The sequence below is a fragment of the Thamnophis sirtalis genome, unplaced genomic scaffold (assembly GCF_051295495.1).
Source record: "Thamnophis sirtalis isolate CommonGarterSnake01/CBP01778 unplaced genomic scaffold, rThaSir2_p1.2 scaffold_5, whole genome shotgun sequence".
NCBI classification, from domain to species: domain Eukaryota; kingdom Metazoa; phylum Chordata; class Lepidosauria; order Squamata; family Natricidae; genus Thamnophis; species Thamnophis sirtalis.
Genome location: NW_028261385.1, coordinates 59,588,248 through 59,604,828, shown reverse-complemented (window position 1 = coordinate 59,604,828; position 16,581 = coordinate 59,588,248). Strand labels below are relative to the sequence as shown.

General features: G+C 37.9%; 1 protein-coding gene across 1 annotated transcript in view; it reads right to left on the bottom strand.

The window, feature by feature from the left end:
- ROR2 (ROR family WNT receptor 2) overlaps window positions 1-16,581 on the bottom strand; it is a 125,801-nt gene that overhangs the window by 26,123 nt on the left and 83,097 nt on the right. Inside the window, exons 2-4 of the mRNA XM_014064959.2 lie at window positions 14,849-14,926; window positions 4,498-4,785; window positions 3,228-3,258 (exon numbers count right to left, since the gene is read on the bottom strand). Of these exons, the coding sequence (XP_013920434.2) occupies window positions 3,228-3,258; window positions 4,498-4,785; window positions 14,849-14,926 (397 nt within the window). The remainder of the gene's footprint in view (window positions 1-3,227; window positions 3,259-4,497; window positions 4,786-14,848; window positions 14,927-16,581) is intronic.

Below are 16,581 nucleotides of genomic sequence, written 5' to 3'. Positions count from 1 at the left end.
TGTGGATCAGCTTCTGTGAGACTAAACAATGCCTCAGGCTCATGTTCTTCCCTATTCTCTTCCAACAGGGTTAGAAGAAAGGCTTAACCAGGATTTAGTTTCAATTTTTATTATTCCAGATTCATTGTTAGGAATGAATCATAATGATAGTTGAAAGCTAAGTATAATTGGTAAAAAAAACAAATTACAAATCCTTGTTCGTATAACTAACTTGTTGAACAAACAAAAGTGTGTTAAAGCAGGGGTCTCCAACCCCCAGCCATGGGCCGGTACTGCTCCGTGGCCTGTTACGAACTGGGCCACACAGCTGGAGGTGAGCAGTGGGGAAGTGCAAGTGAGCAAAAAAATTGTCTTCCAGAAACTGATCCCAACCAAAAGGATTGGGAACTGCTGTCTTAAAGTATAAAATTATGAAACAGACAAGGACCTATTACATATTTCAGAAACTTTCTGCTTTGTGGTACATTATTAACTGATTAATATTGCTGTAAAGATGTATTTAAAAACACTAAGTAACTGAAACCTAATTTTTCAATCTTGGGCAATTTTCCAATAACTATTCCCAGAATATATTTCAATGAAAATTTGCATGTACAAAGCATTAGGAGGTTGAATACACTATGTTGTAATGAAACTCCAATTTTTATTCCTACTGATTTAACAATTTTGGGGACTATGATAATATTTTATAATAAACGATTCATTCCTGTGAAAGTCCTTAACTCAATTGGACCATCTGCTGGAGTTTGTGAACTGCAGTTGGATACAAGGCACATTACAATATTTCTTCACATACTTTCACCCACATTGGCACACATGTGGTACTATGAATCTCACTGCCATAACTTGAAGAACATCCAAACATTGCACATGTTACTCATCTCCTCTAGCATGCTATTTAGTCTTTGGATAACTCTTTATTCTTCCTACTCTAACTCCCATCTCTGGAATGTTGCTTTTGTTACAATACAAGAAAATGCCTTTACATTCTTTCAGAGTAATAAGACTTAATTAGAACCAGCTACATAATGCAATATATTTCAATTTTCTATGTTGCATCCATATAAAGGACACTATTTTTTGTATTTTTTTCCTGCAGTTGGGGAATAGCAAATGGTTATTTTAAAAAAAACAATTAGTCTAACATACATGGTAAAATTATTCCATTGTTGAAAAAAAAAAGTTGCTTCTAATCACTGAATTTGCTGAAGACATACAACCAGCCTTTTGTGGAAATTCATAAGGAGAGCACAAGGATGGAAAATAAATACAGTTGTTTTGATTTTGTTGAAAATAATTATAATATTAATCAACTTGGAGATTTTTTCTACTGTAATTGATATCATAACAAGATATTTGGGACAGGCTATGCAAAAATTCTGATCATGAAAAATAACACAACTTGGAAAGAGAGCCTTTGTAGCAGTTAAAATGATTCACTACTATTCTTACTACTATTACCACATATGCTAGTTTCACATGATTTCTCAATGTCCTGAGTGTAGTCAACTTAAATAAACTTAAACTACTTTTTTCAAGGCATGATAATCTGTGGAAAAGCAATGTTCTTATACCTGCTTGCTTGACCACCATTATTTGAAATACAAGGCTAATTTCTTTTGTCAATTGAAGGCTCATTTCTACAAGTAATTGCTGTTGCTGAAGTAATATAATCTCATTTATGAATTAGGAAAAAATGGAGTTTCCCATTCAGCCTCTCTTGTTACCCAACAACACTGAAATCCTTAAAATCTCTTTGCTGTATTTTTATTTTTTATTTTTGAGAAGATCCAATTCAGTTAAAGTTTAATAAACTAGAAATACATGCTTCCTCTTTGACATGCATTCAAGAATATTCATAACACATAGAAGTATATCTCCATTGCTCCTGCAAGGCACATCAAAACATTCCCAAAATTATTTGGAGGAACTGGTGCTGCTAAAATGGTCTGTCTGATTTTTTTATTAGCATAATTTACTAAACACTGAGCATCTTTTTTTTCCTGGAATTGGAAAGGGACTCTGGAATTCCTTCATTTAAGGGACTTACAAGGGAAGTTTATCCCCCTTCCTCCCAATACATGGTTTTCTTTGTAGCCCATCCTACATCTTTTCCCAATTTGTGTAACCTTTTGATGTACTTCAATTCTTAAAATTCCTCAGCCAATGTTTGTCATTCTGGGAAAACCACCTTCTGAGAAGGTTCCTGGTTTGGGAAAGTCTCCCATATCCAGTACGCAAAAGGAGAGTAAGAAAACTTAAACATTACAAGTGTCCTTTCCTCATCTGGCAGCAGGGCCATTTCATGAGTTGAGTTCCATTCATAACATTTTTGTAATCAGCTCTTCTCTTCTCTGGAAAAGAAGCTTTTGTTACAGTTAAGATTCATCACCATTTGTTTTCTATGAATTTGACAAACTGCTTAATCTTAAAACTATGATGAATTAATGAAACTGTCTTGTTAGGATTAGTTGTAATTTAGGGTTGGAACAGAACACTTAACTGCAGTAAATCAAAAGTGAAATCTAACCTACTTAATAGCTCTGCTGAAAAAGGGCACATGTTAAAGTCCTATTCCTGCTATAATATTGTAAAGCAAGATATGATATCTGAATGTAGTAAATCTACTCTTAGTTGGCTATGTATGAATACCTGTGAGTGTCTCCACACAATTGTTGGTCTCATTCTATTATTTCAATATTAAATATGCCCAATTGACCAAAAAGACAATTTTGTCAATAGCATGTTTACATCACTAAATATCACTTCTTTACTTTCCAAATCTGCATAGTTTTGCTTCTAAGACATATAAATAAATTATATAAACAGCATAAATGTAGAGTAGATTCATATTAATTCCTAGCCAGTTTAAAATTCAGATACTATTATAACCAACATATCAGATTAAAACTTAGAGAAACAACAAAAATAAAAACCCCAAGACCTTGGAATGTAATTTATTTATGTTACAACAATTATTTCACTTCTTGACTTTCAGAGTTATTGTATACTAAATCTGGTGAAAATTAAAACTGCAGCAAGCGAAGGCCATTCTTTGGTAAATCTGGTTTCGATATGATGACACAAAAAACAAACATAAGAAAATATTGCTTGTTCTAAAATTCAACATTTTTTACCAAAATCTTGGTTACAATGAGCAAACTTACAAATTCAGAAATAACTGGGCTGAATAATAAATACATAAATAAATCTTAAACAATACTTACTGAAATTTATGATTTGGGCTGTGTGTTGGACCTGTGAATAAATAAACAATAATTAAAGAAACAAACTACTACTAATTCTTATTATTCATTACTTGAACATAACCATGAAGGCTTTTGAGAAAAGTATAGAATTAGTTTGCTACTGCCATCTTTGGTCATTATTTTCAACTTTCCCACTTACATTAACCAGTAACACTACTGTATTTTTATTTATTTCAATCAGAAAATTCAATTTGAATGTAATTTTTGCAAAATAAGATTTATATGACTGCAGAGAATTGTGGATCAAATGTTACAATTTATAAAAGCACTTTTAAATGTATGTAATGAGCAATAATGTCTAGAGTTACTATAATGAAGACTACTCATTTTGCTACAAAAATGTTTGGCTGGCTATTCCATCATCTCCCAAACAGCATGGTCCAATATCTATCAAACTATTGGCAAAATATTTTAAAACTGTTGATTAAATCTTCGAAGAATTCCCTACAGCATAGAAGACAGTAAAGGGACAATCCATTTAAAAGACACAGAACTTATTAATGACATAAATGACAGGTTTCCTGCATGCTGCTTTGTCCAGAAAGAGGCAGAATCCCCTCGTCAAGGAAACCTATCTGTGAGCTTTCCTAGAAGAGATAAATTGCTATAATCCAATTCTATTCTGACACAGAGGAGCTCATCAGCAATTATCTGATTGACAAACTCAAAATAGGTTAATTCTAATTATTTTAGGTGTAAAGAATTAAACCCAGCACTTTTTTGACGCAGAGATTAAACTCATCACTAAATTCAACAAAACCGCATTGTGGTTGAATAAGATCTATAGACTTTTGTCCAAGTGAATTACTTAAGTTTTTTTCAAGTTATGCAACTTTTACATCACATGATCGAAGTTGTAAGTTCTAGATAGGAACTGGTACTTATTAGTCTGAGCACAAAAGCATAATGATTTCAAAATTATACAAATTATACAAAATATGAAGTAATGAAAGACCATTTGTCTGTATTTTTCATAAGGATATTTTCCCAATCATATTTCACATTTCTGCAGTTCTCTAAACTTCACATTTGCTAACCATACCATCTGTATCTATTTTCTTTTATTACTAATTTATGGTGTCAAATTCAACATAGACAAAATGGGAAGGGAGCCCCGGGCAAGGACTTTATTGATTTTCTTTCATGCCACAAGTTATAAAGTATAAGGGAATAAGGGGAATAAGCTCATTATATATATAAAAAAAACCATTTTAAAATAGTTACTCACCTAGTCTTACAAAAAGAACTCCTGTTGCAGTTATTGTCTTCATCCCATTTGTGGCTACACACTGATAATAACCAGTATCAGTTGTGTCAAGATCTTGGATTCGTAATCGTGAGCCATAATCTGTTTTTCTTATAATGATCCTTCTTGGCTCTTGAACCACTGGTGCATCATTTTTTAACCATCTAACATTGGGTGATGGATTTCCTGCTACTTTGCAGTGTAGAATTGCTGTCTGGCCTTGGACAATGGTGATATTGTTTACTGGTTCCAAAAAGGTCAAAAAGTAGCCTAAAAGAAATGAAACAGAAAGCAGAAGCGTTAAAAATTGAGCTGAGATAAGCAAATAACTATTTATGTGACTGCACTTAGTCTACTTTACCATTATCCAAGCATAAATTGTACCATCTACAATTACAAACTGAGTACGGTAAAGATTATTTTAGCATCTTTTTCAGCTGGAAAAAAACCATGCAAAATATTGTCTCTGTTCAGGAAATGAATTAAAAAGAGATATTAGTCCTGAAATAGAACATGAGCCTGTGATTGAGCCTTTGCCACAAGGGGCAAAGTCTTTCTAAATAAGAGAAAAATGTATCCCCCAGCACAATTGATAGCAAGGTATCAAATCACAATAGTATAAAAACCCTATGAAATGTATCACTTGTAAGATTATTAAGGCAGAATAGTCCTTTAAAATAAAATGAGATTAGCCCAGTTTTATTCTTTGTGAGAATTTATTATGTTCAGTTATAATTTTATATCAATAATCCTTCGCCTGAAAATCAACATAACCTGAGGCGAGAATCCCATTATTTTTCATTCTTCTATTTAGAAGATTGTTAGAACAACAAAGAAAGTGGAACAACTTGCCTCCAGAAGTTGTGAATGCTCCAACACTGGAAGAGTTTAAAAAGATGTTGGATAAACACTTGTCTGAAGTGGTGCAGGGTTTCCTGCCTGAGCAGGGCGTTGGAATAGAAGACCTCCAAGGTCCCTTCCAACTCTGTTATTTTATTCTTTTTGCTGTTTTCAAGAATATTTACCTATCAGAATAAAATATGTAAGACCCTGACAGGGAAAATTAACATTTAGTCAATATTTCAAAGTACCGTATGTAAAAATGCAGTTGTTTCCATTTTTATACCTGCCTCCAGACTAGGGATGGGTTCCTGCCGGTTCTAACTGGTTCACTAGAATAGGTTCCACGAATCTAGCGTGCTGTTTAGAACCGGTTCCAGTAGTGGAACGCCCCCTTGCTCACTCACCCCCGGGCCCCACCCATCCGCACCAAGCCTCTAAGAGCCCTATAGAGAGCCCTTGGCTCTCTATTGCTGCCTGCTGAGGAAGTAAGTAAGCTCTTTGCTGTCGCAGCGGCTTTTGGGGCTAATGGGGCTTGGGTTTCCAGCTCGACAGCCCCGGTCGCTTCTGGATGTCTATTGCAGTCGTGAGAAGCTGATGAGACCGCAGAGAAGAACGCGAAGGTTCTTGGTGCTCCGGGAAGCCGCGAAAGTGGCTGGGAGAGGTGTGCGGCTTCGTTTAGCCTCCCTGGACGTTGAAAAGACCTTTTCAGGCCAGTGCAAAGGACTTCCCGAGACTTGCTTTGCTGAGCACGAGCGATGGGCCCACACCTCCACCACCAGCAATCCGGAAAAGGTCTTCACTCCCTCCCTCTTGCAACACACCCCAATGTGAAGAAGGCTGAGATCGGCATGCTTGGGGCTGCTGCTGCGATGTCCAGGGAGGCTAAACCAAGCCACGTGCCTCTCCCAGCTGCTTTCGCGGCTTCCCGGAGCACCAAGAACCTTCGCCCTTCTCCACCCAGCTCTCTGCCGCCTTTCCTTAGGCTCCCTGCTTAGGCTCCCTGCTGCCACACTTTACAGCCACTGGAGCCCCACACAGACCTCTTCATGGTGCTGGGCAACCTGGTTCTGGGGATTTCCCCCCCCCAAAAGACCGCCTGCCCATCTCGCCAGATTTTGCGGCTTTTGGGGGGGTTCTTTTAAAGAACGCCTCACCAGACAATCTTGAATGATGCTGCCTATCTGTCCCCCTTCCAAAGCAACCTCGCAGGTTTTCAAGATCGTCTGGAGAGGCATTTTTTAAAAGAACCCCCCCAAAAAGCCACAGGAACCAGAGCGATGGTCTTTTTTGGGGGAGATTCCCAGAACCAGGTTGCCCAACACCCCATAAGAGGTCCACATGGGGTCCAGCACCTGCAAAGCACGGCATGAGGGGCAGCAGCATGCCTTCCTGATCAACTGGCTTATAGTTGGTGGCAGACAGCCCTCGCTAGGGTTTCCCCCTTTCTCTGCCCAGCTCTCCACCTCCTACTTTGCTTAGGCTCCCTTCCCACTTGGCACAGAAAAGGGGCTCAACTTTAAAATGCGGCACCTTGGCCTTGGGCCACCGCGGGGGTTTCTCTGTTAGTTACGTCTCACTTTGGGTAAAGGAGGAGGAGAGGAGGTCGTAAGGCAGAAGAGAAACTTCTTCCCCCTGCCTTCCGTATCGCCAGCATGAGCATGGCTCTTCAGAAGGTCAGCAACAACGTGGGTAGCAATGGCGGCTGCCCACACACCCACTTTCGGTTGGGGGCAGGCTTGTTTTGCAAAAGTTCAATGCAGCCAAAGGTTGAAGAAACTGCCCAATGCAAAGGCATTTTTGTGGGGGAGGGGGGACTCCATACCCGCAACTTTTATCCCTTGCCCACCCACCTACCACCACCATCCCGCATGTCTGGTCACTACATTGGGGGAACTTGTGCGTCATTGGTCTTGAATGCGGGACATGCACGTCCCCCCCACCTCCACGCTTTTGCAGATTGGCTGGCTGTGGAGCATGGGCCCTTTTTGAAGCCGGGTTAAGTCCTTCCTTGGGATGGATGTCCATACACGAGGGGCACAGGCTAGGGCCAGCTGCCCTCATCCGTTTCTCCCAAAGGTACTTTTTTTCCTCCAAGAGGCAACTGGACTTTCTGGTTTTTCTTTGAAGATGTTTTGCTTCTCCTCCAGGAAGCTTCTTCAGCTCCGGAAGCTTCTGGAGGAGCTGAAGAAGCTTCTTGGAGGAGAAGTGAAAGGTCTTCGAAGAAAAAGCAGAAAGTCCAGCTGCCTTTTGGGAAAAAAGCATCTTTGAGACATCCTGGATAACCAAGACTCCCCATAGACATCCCTCATCCTGGCCTTCCTTTCTGATGCCTCCTAGCCTTGCTTGCCTTCTATCCCTTCTGGTGGCCACTCTCCAAAAGCTCATGATAGTTGAGCATCAATACGTCCTCTTGTAGTATCAAGGGTGGCTGAGGGTCCAGAGGTGGCACATACCCATGGTTTCCTAATTGCCAGGGCTATTTGTGAAATCTAAGCTGGAGAGACCTGGTCTGTCCCGAACTTTTGAAGCTGGTGGGCTCTGGATAAAAGTCAAAACCTGAGCTTGATGCTGACCTGGAGGTTTTTGTTGAAATCCTGTTTAAGTTTTGGAGAAAGACTTATTTCACCCTAAACTTGTGACTGCTTTCATCAAACCTTAGAGTGATTTAGAAAAAAAGAGAAAGAGGGAAAGAAAGAAAGAGACAGAGAAAGAGAAAAAGAGAGAGAAAGAAGGAAGGAGGGAGGGAAGAGAGAAAGGAAAAAAGTGGGAGAGATGCACACAAGAAAGGAAGGAAGGAATGGAGGGAGAGTGAGAGAAAAAAAGAGAGACAAAGATAGAAAGAAAAAAAGAGACAAAGAAAACTTATGACCACAATTGAGCTCAAAATTTTGGTTGCTAAGCAAGAGCGTCGTTAAGTGAGTTTCATCATTTTCCAAGTTGGCCATGCCCATCCAGTCACATGACCGCCAAGCCACTCTCACCCAATCACATGACTGCCAAGCCACTTCCACAAAACAGGCCACACCTACAGAAGAGGTTCTAAAAAATTTTGAAACCCACCACTGCTCCAGACAAACAGAGGTAGGTTTCCTGCTTGATATAACTTTCTTAAAAAGTTTGGTTTATACTCTACTTTGTAGTTAATACAAAGTTTTGACTAAAGTCATAAGTATAAGAGTGATAAGAACCTTATAAAAAACTAGAAACCTGTGCACTGCTCGATCACCATTTCAGAGAAACTTCCCGATCAAAACAGAGAAACAGAATTACCAAAAATCGGTAGGAGTGGGAGTGACCTCTATCATCCTGTTGGCTTCCCCATCAAGTTTGCTTGTGGGAAGCTATCAAAGAGCATTATAAATTTTCCTCCCTCCTCCCCATCTCCCTATTTCTTTCAGTAAAGCAACAATTTCATGTTGAATTTTAACACTGTGGAGCATACCACAAATATAAATTTGGTAAATAAATAAATATACTTTTAGTCAAGTTTCTTCATTCACACCACTGTTATATGTTAAAAATATCAACTGACAAGAAGCAATGCTTCACTAGTGAACATACAAACTTGATTCTAGTCAAAAAGATGAGAAGTGAAACAATTTGATCATGTATGTTTATGAAATTAATTAAAAAGTGCTCTTAGATATTGCCACATATATAGTATATCTGCACTACAAAGTGCAAAACTAAAAACATATTGTATAAAAAAAAAACCTCTTAGCCCCAGGAAGGAAATTATTCTGATTCTGCTCTGGCCCTTCTGTAGTGGCTGTTGATCCACACTGAATCAGATTAATTACAATCATTAAATTGATCTCATATTTAACTCATCTCAAAGAAATTGATGCCCTAGGGGCTATCTTGATGTTTGTTCACTTCTGAAAAACAAAAAATAGGCAGAACATTGAATTACATTTATAAACTCAATGATACATCTGAAATAAAGTTATAGTATTAGAGACATTCCTCGGACAGTTTGCTTGGGGTACTGGCTAAGACAGAGGTGGTATTCAGCAGGTTCTGGAGAACTGGTAGTGGAACGTTTGAGTAGTTCGGAGAACCGGTAAATACTACCTCTGACTGACCCCATCCCCATCTATTCTCTGCCTCCTGAGTCCCAGCTGATCGGGAGGAAATGAGGATTTTGCAGTAACCTTCCCCTGAAGTGGGGTGGGAATCAGTGGTGGGTTCCGGATCCCGGTGCAACTGGTAGGTGCAACGGGGCCGGGCATCCACCACATGAATGCGTGCAGCACGCACACACATGCGTGCAGTGTGCATATGCGTACTTACTGCTCATGATGCTCCAGCTGCTCAGTGGAGCGGAGCGCAGGCGCTGTATACTCTGTGCACGTAAACCCCAAACAGCTCAAATACAGGTAAGGTACACAGGCGGGTGGGCTCTCCGAAGCACCGTACTGGAACGATACCTGGTGCTCCCATACCAGGGTGTACCAGTCATATCCTACCACTGGTGGGAATGGAGATTTTACACTATCCTTCCCCTGCCACACCCACCAAGCCACACCCACAGAACCGGTATTAAAAAAAAATGAATCCCACCACTAGGCTAAGACTCCAGGCTAGAAATTGGGTGACTGTGAGTTTTAGGCATGAAGGCTGCTGAGTGATCTTGGGCCAGTCACTTTCTCTCAGCCCTTGGAAAAAGGCAAGGGCAATGCACTTCTGGAAATTTTAGTATGTGTTCCAAGTATTAACTAAACCCAGTAGCAATAGCAATAGCAGTTAGACTTATATACCGCTTCATAGGGCTTTCAGCCTTCTCTAAGCGGTTTACAGAGTCAGCATATTGCCCCCACAGTCTGGGTCCTCATTTCACCCACCTCGGAAGGATGGAAGGCTGAGTCAACCTTGAGCCGGTGAGATTAGAACCGCTGAACTGCAGATAACAGTCGGCTGAAGTGGCCTGCAGTACTGCACCCTAACCACTGCGCCACCTCAGCTCTACTGTTTAGCTTTCTTCAGAATTAGTTAAGATCACTACAACGAGTTTCAATTATGATTTTTTTTAAATAAAATGTATGTAAACCAAATAGCATAATAGACATACTAGCATATACTAAAAGCTCTCAGATCTAAATGCAAGCTTGTATTGACAATTTGATCAGATGAAATTTGTAGCGTATCATATTATCTAAAAAGCAACCCCTTAAATAGTTGAGATATAAATGTATTTACATTTTACGAGTATTTTGGATTATCTCAGGTATAATGCTAAACAAATCAATGCAACTTAATAATTACTGGCCAGGCTATTTCAGAATTTCTTATTTTGTACTATTATGATACAAAATATAGAAGAATTTTTGTAACAAAGTAATTCAGAATATGAATTAACAGACATAAGATAATTTTATGATTTAAATATTTACAGAGGAAGAATACATTAAAGGTACATTTAATACCTGAACTGAAACAACACAAAATATTGTTAAACATAAGTTATATTTCTGTGGAATATTAACTTTTGGTCAGAAGTGAGCATCAAGTATAGTTATGTTACAACAGCTTTTAGTTTGACTAAGAACTTTGATTGGCTGAAATCCAAGAAGATATTCTAGAAGCATTCCAAAGCTTGGATATTAGACTCATTATTTATTTAAGGGCGGACAATCTCAATTTCCATTTCCTTACCTAAATGTATTTTGAAATCCATTGAGCTTTCTCATGTAGCATGAGAAAGGGATGCCTTTTGTTGGGGTATGTAGAACTAGTTAAACAGTTCTTTAAAAATAGCTTAAGTTTAATTCAATACTTGAATTGGTTTCATAAATATTTTGACCAACAACATTCCTTTTCTTTACTAGTATGATACATATCTGATTATTCTTTAATATACAGTATGTATAATCAATAATTAATTTATCTGTATAAACTTACTCAGGCTTTTTTTCTTCCTCTACAGCAGAATCGTGTCAATCTACTGGCATATGCCTGAGTTAATGGGGTGCAGGAAATATTAATTTGAAAATCTGTAACATGTGAATTAAAAGATGAATTGTATAGTGTAAGTTTCCCGATTTTGGTGTTTTCAAAATGAGTCAGGGTATTGATTCCAAAAATTTCATCCAGAGTTCTAGAAATTGCAATTCTGACATAGTTGCAGAGGAAGGGGCAGCAAATTGAATGGTGCAGTACTTGCTGAAATTTCAAACATTCTCACGCTATCTTGACACTATTTAGATTAAATACTGAAGAAAAAAGGGTGTGTCCCAATTACACAATGCCCATTAATTTTAAGCAAGTCTAAACAACTTGTAGCTTTCCATGCCAAATACAATATATCACCCAATTATGGTAGACTCTCAGAGAGGCTCATATTTGCTCATAACTTCTGTGGAATTGCAAAAAATTATGACCATAACAGCATTACACAAATGATACTTCATAACAGCTTCCAACAGGCACAGTCAGTGGTGAAGTCGGCAGTAAAACTGGAAGTTGTGGTCATATTACATCTCACTTAACAACTGCAGGTGATTCATTTAACAACCCCAGTGTGAATGATAAGTCCAGTGCAGTCCAGTGTCTAACAAATGGGCCACTTAGTGGGAGAGTTGTTAATCCCAACTGTGATCATTAAACAAGAACTATAGTTGCACATTTTAGTCTTTTCCTTCATAATTCACTTCTCTGCATGTGTCAGTCAATTCTGCTAGGCAAGATCAAGCCACCTTCACTTACATCTATTTCATCATTCCCCTTTCTATCTGGGCAGGTATGCCAATGTATATATTCACAGTCAGACACAATGATTCTTCCACACTCAAAACTTAATTTCACAGTCTGCTGCATTCAGTTTCAGTTTCCTTCTTCTTTTGTTGTTGTTCTTGTTACAAATTTGACATATTGTTCTTGTATTTATAGTTTGTTTACCTATTTAATGAGTTACCTAAGAGAAAGCAGACTATAAAACTCATGAAGGGATATAAATTACAGCAGGTGCCCAAATGTGAATTTAATCTAACTCTCAGATTCCACACATGGAATGCATTGAATTAACAGTTATGCATTGGAAACAAACAAGTTGGACAACAAAATATTGTATTCCAAAACAAGAGATTTTTACCAGAATTTCTAAATAAATATTGAGCTGTATGAATAATAACCTCAAATTATGTGCTTCAAAATTTAGATAAATTACACATTACTCTAAAGTGCTCAGATTCTTGGCAGGTTGATTTTAAACTGGGTCAGTGTATATTATGCTATGGGGGGGGGAGTTGGCTGGCATATAGCCAAGCATAATTTCCATAGAACAACATTCCAAGTTTTAGTATGTGCTCAAAATAGCTTATAAAGAGAAGGGCTAAGTTGAGTTCTGAGACGCTAGAACAATGCCAATACATGTCAGAGATAGTGTAGGAACACAAAGTTCAAACATTTCAAATTCCAGATAATGGAAAATGAGTATGCAGATACTACTGTAGATGTATTATAGTATCATAACCTAAATTCACGACCCTACTTTGGAGTTATTTTATTCCTTCATGTAAAATAACCCAAACACTATAATGTTTAAGTATGATTTACTGCCAAAACCATAAATATTCCCAGGATTTCAATATTGGCTGATTTGTACAGATTGTCAACATATAAAATATTTCTTGATTAGTGACATGGGAAAATCCCAGTGCCATATTTACACTGGAGTAACTGATTTGGATGATCAGTTGGGCAATGGTTTACAATACAATACAATAGCAGAGTTGGAAGGGACCTTGGAGGTCTTCTAGTCCAACCCCCTGCCTAGGCAGGAAACCCTATACTGTTCCAGACAAATGGTTATCCAACATCTTCTTAAAGACTTCCAGTGTTGGGGCATTCACAACTTCTGGAGGCAAGCTCTTCCACTGATTAATTGTTCTAACTGTCAAGAAATTTCTCCTCAGTTCTAAATTGCTTCTCTCCTTGATTAGTTGCCACCCATTGGTTGACTGAACAGAGTAAGAGATACTTTTCTTGAAAGACATAACACAATATAACTGTAGTTTAACTGAAGCTGCTATTGTTCTGGAGACAGCCATCATAAATCATTAGTCAATTGACAATAACTGCGAGGAAGAGCAGCAAACTTTGATGGTCTTTTATTAAGAAAGGTGCTACTTGCTGTTTATGGGGCCTCAAATGCTAGATTGGTTGAAACAAACTAAGTTAGAAACATCTTTAAAACTAAAAGGCATACTTCATAACAATGTTCAACCAAGCTATAAATAATGTTCTTCAAAGTCAACATTATCCTAATCAATGAGTCATCTTGGATGCAAAAAAAATCCCTCAGTTTTCTCCCAGTTTCCAGGATTTCCTTCTTTCATTACTGGCAACAACCCTCCCCCACAATTCAAAAAACCCTCAACTCTTGAAGTCCCCTGATATGTAGGGGGGGGATCTTGATTTACTTTCTACAACAGAGGTAACTGCTTCTCCCTTTTCACAAAAAAGATGGGAAATAGATAAGGAAAAATATTGCTTTAATTCTTCCCCAAAGAAGATAATGCATTTTAATTAACTATATTTTGGAAAACGAGGCTACAGGGGTGGGGGGAACTATTTAGGACTTGGTCTAGGATGGAGTTTGAGTATTCATATACAATGACCAAAATAAGAAATATCTTGAAAGCTCTTATTGAAATAAAGAAATATAATGTATTTTTCGGAGTATAAGACGCACCAAGATTTTGAGGAGGCAATTTTTTTAAAAAAGTTTTTGCACTCTGCAGACCTCCCAAAAATGTTTTTTTAAAAGGCATGAATAGCCTTTAGGAGGCTTGTAGAGTGTTCCTGGGCAGTGGGGGAAAAATTGAGCAAAAACTGTTTTTCACTCATTTCCTCCAGCTCCCAGGAGGACTCTGAAAGCCTCCTATAGGCTATGCACGGCCATTTTGGTGAAGGGGGCAGGGTTTCAGGAGGTAAAAAATTCTGTATTCAGTATATAAGATGCACCCAGATTTTCAGCCTCTTTTCTGAGGGAAAAAAGTTCGTCTTATGCTTCGAAAAATACGGTAGCTTTATTTGATATGCCATTCTTTTTTGAACACACAGCAATTTTCAGCTACAGTGGTACCTCGATACTCATCACTAATTGGCATCGGGAGATGCAATAACTACCAAAAACAATGAGTACCAAACAATTTTCCCCATAAGGAATAATGTTGTGAGTGAAAAGGAGCAACTTCTAACTTGTGCATTGAGAACCAAATAAGTGATGATTATTGAGACAAAATTTGAATACCAGATTTGAATACCAAATCTGATGAGATTCAAAGCAGTTGAGTACTAAGTACCATAAACTGATTGTGGCATCAAGTGTGGGCTGACTGTTAGCAACCACACAAATAGAACTTCTCAAGGTATATTATTTTTATAGATCATATGAATAAGTAATAGTAATAATAGATAATAAAAATAAAACATTCAGATCTTGTAATTCAACAACACAGTCATTAAAAAATGAAATTATTTCTAATACCTTTGTGTGTTGGAACGGGTCTAATATGTCCATCCATTTGGCCCAAAGTATCATCAGGATCTGGGATCTGTACTTCACCTGTATAAGACAATGAAAACAATATAAGCTACCGTACTTAATATAAAAATGAGTTTCGATCGCCAGTTGGGTTTTCTGGAAAATTTTGAATCCTGTGCTAATTATTATAAATTAAATTAAATTAAATTATCAAAATTTTACTTTTTACATTAAAAAGATTCCAAAAACATATTATTGATGAAACCAAACCAGGTACATATTAATTGGAGGTTTGATAATACTTTTAACCATATCTTTAAAAGAAAAAGCGAAAAGATTGAATTTCCATTCTCAAGTGAGCACTAAATTATGCCCCAAGAGTTCAGTGCAGTGTAGATTGAGAACATGTAAGAAACTGGCCAATGGTCTTTAGTTGTGCCAAATTCATTGCCTGGGATGCAAGATGTATTTAAGGTATGATGTGAAACTGATGAAGTTTAATATCTCAAAGCTTTAAATCATCTGGCTGGATCAAAATACTTAAATGTAACTTTCAGTTAGTAAATTAAAATAAATAGAGTCATAAATGGCTTTGCTGATAGAGGTAAAAATACAACTTCTTGCTGGTATTTTAGCTTGCCATCTAAGACAATTTCTTGATTTAGATGGAAAGAAAAATCCTAAAGTCAAATAAACAATAGAGGAATACACAAAAGAGCCAATTTTTTGTGTGTTTGTGAGTCTTTCTCCCTGTCTCATTCCACTCCCTCAAATCAAAACAGAAAGAGACAAAATCTTCAAGATTTTTATTTTAATATTGTTTAAAGTCTTTGTCCAATTCTTGAGTTCAGTATATTTATTTCTGGTAAAAAGCAGCTGCATGCATACTGTATGTTACTTATAAGCAGATAATTATATGCCATAAATACAATACAATAGCAGAGTTGGAAGGGACCTTGGAGGTCTTCTAATCCAACCCCCTGCCTAGGCAGGAAACCCTATACTGTTCCAGACAAATGGCTATCCAACATCTTCTTAAAGACTTCCAGTGTTGGGGCATTCACAACTTCTGGAGACAAGCTGTTCCACTGATTAATTGTTCTAACTGTCAGGAAATTTCTCCTAAGTTCTAAGTTGCCTCTCTCCTTGATTAGTTTCCACTCATTGCTTCTTGTTCTACCCTCAGGTTCCTTGGAGAATAGTTTGACTCCCTCTTCTTTGTGGCAACCTCTGAGATATTGGAACACTGCTATCATGTCTCCCCTAGTCCTTCTTTTCATTAAGCTAGACATACTCAGTTCCTGCAACCATTCTTCGTGTGTTTTAGTCTCCAGCCTCCTAATCATCTTTGTTGCTCTTCTCTGCATGCTTTCTAGAGTCTCCACATCTTTTCTACATTGTGACAACCAAAACTGAATGCAGTATTCCAAGTGTGGCCTTACCAAGGCATTATAAAGTAATATTAACACTTCACGTGATCTTGATTCTATCCCTCTGTTTATGTAGCCTAGAAATGTGTTGGCTTTTTTGGCAGCTGCTGACACTGCTGGCTCATATTTACATGGTTGTCCACTAGGACTCCAAGATCCCTCTCACAGTTACTACTATTGAGCAAGGTACCACCTATACTATACCTGTGCATTTCGGGTTTTTTGCCTAAATACAGAACCTTACTCTTTTCATCATTGAATTTCCTTTTATTAGATAGTGCCCAATATTCAAGTTTGTCAAGATCC